At 58.6% G+C, this 4,442-nt stretch overlaps 1 protein-coding gene across 4 annotated transcripts in view; it reads left to right on the plus strand.

Moving 5' to 3' along the window:
• SPTB (spectrin beta, erythrocytic) overlaps positions 1-4,442 on the plus strand; it is a 120,229-nt gene that overhangs the window by 83,726 nt on the left and 32,061 nt on the right. For all 4 annotated transcript variants that reach the window (XM_026660977.2, XM_029913787.1, XM_029913789.1 and 1 more), the window contains exons 25-27: positions 1,140-1,344; positions 1,916-2,290; positions 3,814-4,058. In XM_026660977.2, coding sequence (XP_026516762.1) covers positions 1,140-1,344; positions 1,916-2,290; positions 3,814-4,058 — 825 coding nt within the window. The remainder of the gene's footprint in view (positions 1-1,139; positions 1,345-1,915; positions 2,291-3,813; positions 4,059-4,442) is intronic.

Here is a 4,442-nt window from a genome sequence, read left to right on the forward strand (position 1 = left end):
TCTGGAGTACTGGGTCCAGTTTTGGGCCCCACACTACAAGAAGGATGTGGAAAAATTGGAAAGAGTCCAGCGGAGGGCAACAAAAATGATTAGGGGGCTGGAGCACATGACTTATGGGGAGAGGCTGAGGGAACTGGGATTAGTCTGCAGAAGAGAAGAATGAGGGGGGATTTGATAGCTGCTTTCAACTACCTGAAGGGGGGTTCCAAAGAGGATGGAGCTCGGCTGTTCTCAGTGGTAGCAGATGACAGAACAAGGAGTAATGGTCTCACGTTGCAGTGGGGGAGGTTTAGGTTGGATATTAGGAAACACTATTTCACTAGGAGGGTGGTGAAGCACTGGAATGGGTTACCTAGGGAGGTGATGGAATCTCCTTCCTTAGAGGTTTTTAAGGTCAGGCTTGACAAAGCCCTGGCGGGGATGATTTAGTTGGGGATTGGTCCTGCTTGGAGCAGGGGGTTGGACTAGATGACCTCCTGAGGACCCTTCCAACCCTGATATTCTATGATTCGATGATTCTATAAAAAGCACTAACGAAGTCAGTGCAAACTAACATTTCATACAGACAATGTGTTTATACTGCTCTATACTATACACTGACATGTTAGTACAATATTTATATTCCAATCAATTTATTTTATAATCATATGGTAGTAAGGAGAAAGTCAGCAATTTGTCAGTAATAATGTGCTGTGACACTTGTGTATTTTTATGTCTGGTTTTGCAAGCCAGTAGCTTTTAAGTGAGGTGAAACTTGGGGGTACACAAGACAAATCAGACTGCTGAAAGGGGGACAGTCGTCTGGAAAGGTTGAAACTTTCTCTGTGAACGTGTGGATTTGGATAACATTTCCTTTTGAAAAAGAATGGGAACATCCCGGTTTGATCCTATCAGACTGGGCCATCCTGAGCACTTGGTTGATTTGGGATTGTATTGTAAGTTACCATATAAGAGACGTTGTTTCTAAAGGTTGAAATTGGGACAGTTCCGTTTCCCCCAAGCACTTTTTATTTTAACATTTTGTGTTGTGGGAAATTTGGGCTCTTGTTTTGGTTCCGATTGGGAACGCCAACGTCTTCTGAACGGCGGGGCTCCCGGCCGCCATGGTCCCTGACCTGCCTGCTGTCTGTACCTCCCAGGGAGGAGATCATCCGGCTGCAGGGGCGGGTGGATAAGCAGTATGCGGGGCTGAAGGACCTGGCAGAGAAGCGCCGGCACAGGCTGGAGAACATGTACCACCTGTTCCAGCTGAAGCGGGAGGTGGACGACCTGGAGCAGTGGATCGCGGAGCGCGACCTGGCCGCCTCCTCCCAGGAGATGGGGCAGGACTACGACCATGTCACGGTGAGTTAGCGTGCAGGGCAGAGGGCACGGCTTGGGACACGGCGCCTCGCCGAATGCACGGCTGCCCCGGCCTGGGACGCCTGCCCGGTGTTTGCATCGTGAGGTGGGAGCTTTCTGTAGCCTGGTGGGGAGGGGGCATCTTTCTGGAAAGAGGGTGGTAGGGCAGCCTGGCCATGGGGGCAGAGGGAGGAGGAACGCTCCCAGGGCGAGGGGGGGGTGTACAGAGCAGCGCACCCAGGATGGGGGTGGCGGGCTGTACAGAGGAGCATGCCCATGGTGAGGTGGGCGTGACGGGGGGGTATGGAGGAGACAGAGGTGGATTGCTGTTCTGTGGGGCCCTGGGCCAGAGCAAGAGGGGGCCCCACCACCCACATCCCGGTGCTCCTACCGGGGAAATGGGGTCAGGGCGTGGGGGCTTGCTCCGCTTCCCTGCAGGAGTGCCGGGTGGGTGGAGCGGATCGGGGGCCAGCCCCCCCAGTTGGCCGGGGCCCCTGGGCACGGCCCCGTTGGCCCAGTGGCTAATCCGCCACTGGGAGGAGAGCGCCCCTGGTGAGGCCTGTTTCTCCGCCAGCTGCTGCGGGAGAAGTTCCGGGACTTTGCGCGGGAGACGGGCAGCGTGGGGCAGGAGCGTGTGGACAACGTGAACCTGGTCATCGAGCAGCTGATCGATGCTGGCCACTCGGAGGCCGCCACCCTGGCCGAGTGGAAGGACGGGCTGAACGAGAGCTGGGCCGACCTGCTGGAGCTCATTGACACGCGCATGCAGCTGCTCACCACCTCCTACGAGCTGCACAAGTACTTCTACGATGGCACTGAGATCCTGGGGTTCATCCAGGAGAAGCAGCGGGAGCTGCCCGCCGAGCTGGGCCAGGACGCCCACACCGCTGAGTCCTTCCACCGCATGCACACGGCCTTCGAGCGCGACATCCGCCTGCTGGAGGGGCAGGTACTGCTCCCCCGCTGCAGGAGCTCAGGGCCCCTAGAGCTCCGGGGGTCTGGGATCAGACTCCGCTCTGCCACGCTAGAGCGCCTGCCGGCAATGCCCCTGGGCTGCCGTATTGCCAGCCGCTCCTGTCACAGCAGCACCGTGGCGCGCTGGGGAGTGTTTTCCCTGTGGTGTGATTAGCTGGGGGAAATGAGGGGCCGTGTCTGCCCGGCTTGGGGTTCGCTAGGCCACGCTCCGCTTCCACCTGTAGGCCACCAGCCGCGGAACGTGGCTCGTAGGTGATGCATGGATTACAGGGCCAGACAAGCCCACTCTGAGCTCCTGTAAACCAGCCAGAGAGTCTCCCCCAGGGATCCCTGCGACCAGCCCAGAACACCGGGCTGAGCTGGAGCAGAGCTTCGAGAGGGGCCATCCAGCCTGGATTTATAGATGCCAGACCAGGGACGGAGAACCTGCCCTGCCCTGGGCGATCTGTTCCCTGCTAAACATCTGCATCTCGTTTCAAGCTGGAATGTTGCTGACTTCAGCTCCCAGCCGCTGGCTCTCACTTGGACGGCGTCAGATCAGCAGTTCTCAAACTGTGGGCCAGGACTTCAAGTGGGTCGCGACCCTGTTTTAATGGGGTCACCAGGGCTGGCGTTAGACTTGCTGGGGCCCGGGACTGAAACGGAGCCCAAGGGCTTCAGCCCTGGGTGTGGGGCTCAGGTTACAGGTCCTCCCCACACGGGGTTGAAGCCCTTGGGCTCCACCCCCGCCGGGGCGACGAGGCTCGGGCGGGCTCAGGCTTCGGTCCCCTCTCCTGGGGTCGTGTAGTCATTTTTGTTGTCAGAAGGGGGGTCGCGGTGCAGTGAAGTTTGAGAACCGCCGGACTAGATTACAGAGCCCCCTGCTAGCAGAAATCTCCTGCCCAGCCCAATAGAGCAGGATCGAGTCAGCTCTCAGCCTTCTGCTGAATAAACTAACCAGCCTGAGCCTCTCCAGTCTCCTGCTGCACGGCCGGTTCCCAGACCTCACATCGCCCTGGAGCTCTTTCCTGGGCCCTTCCCTGGTTTTCAACATCCTTGGAGCAGGGTGGGCGCCGGAACTGGACGCGGTCTCCAGGAACGGTGCCACTAATGCCGTGCACAGCCACAATACCGCCTGCCTAGTCCTACTCAGTAATCTCACGTTCATCCTCCCAGCTGCAGCATCACCCCGGCAGCTCATGCTGAGTTGCTTGTCCAGGGTGATGCCCAAGTCCCTTTCAGAGGCCCCGCTTTCCCGGGTCTGTAGGTGGGGGCTGCATTCCTTGTTCCTAGATATAGAACCTTGCATTTGGCCATATCAAAATACACGTCGGTTGCGTGTGCCCAGCTTACCAAGTGACCCGTCCTTGTTGTTATTTACCACTTCCCTGTCTCTATGGGATCAGCCCTGTCTGACAGACGGGAATTGTGATGGGACTACAGGCAGATGGTGGAATGGGGCCCAGGAGTCGTGGCTTTCCCCCCCTTGGCCACGTTTCCCCGTGCTCTCTCCGGCAGGTCCAGCAGTTCCGGGAGGTAGCAGCGCGGCTGCAGACAGCCTATGCGGGGGAAAAAGCCGACGTGATCCAGAGGCAAGAGCAGGAGGTGGTGAGGGCCTGGAAGGCCCTGCTGGATGCCTGCAGTGGGCGGCGGGCACAGCTGGTGGACACGGCCGAGAAATTCCGCTTCTTCAGCATGGTCCGGGACCTCCTGTCTTGGATGGAGAGCATCACCCGGCAGATCGAAACCCAGGAGAAGCCCAGGTAGATCGCCACTGAGGGGGAATGGCTCACACAGGGTCCGACATGCCACGGGGGCGTCTCTATTCCCAGCTTTTAAATCCTCACCTGACACTCATCAGAGGCTGAGAAGCAGCCCTGAACTTTGCAAGTCTCCTGTTCTGTAGAGACAGGGTGACTGTATTTCCCAAAGGGAAAATGGGACACCATGTGGGGATAACCTGAGCCCTTCCTCCCCGTGCATGGGGCTGGCCCGAGCCTCTCACTCAAACCCTCCCACCACTCCCCCCCCCACGCAGGACTGGCGTCACTGCTCACCCAAGCCCTGCCTGTCCCCTAACCGAGCCCTGCCTCCCCCCTGTGCAGGGCTGGCACCACCCCTCCCCCCCACATGTTCCTCCACACCCC

Source organism: Terrapene carolina, unplaced genomic scaffold, assembly GCF_002925995.2.
Source record: "Terrapene carolina triunguis isolate 2854851 unplaced genomic scaffold, T_m_triunguis-2.0 Scaffold926, whole genome shotgun sequence".
NCBI lineage: Eukaryota > Metazoa > Chordata > Testudines > Emydidae > Terrapene > Terrapene triunguis.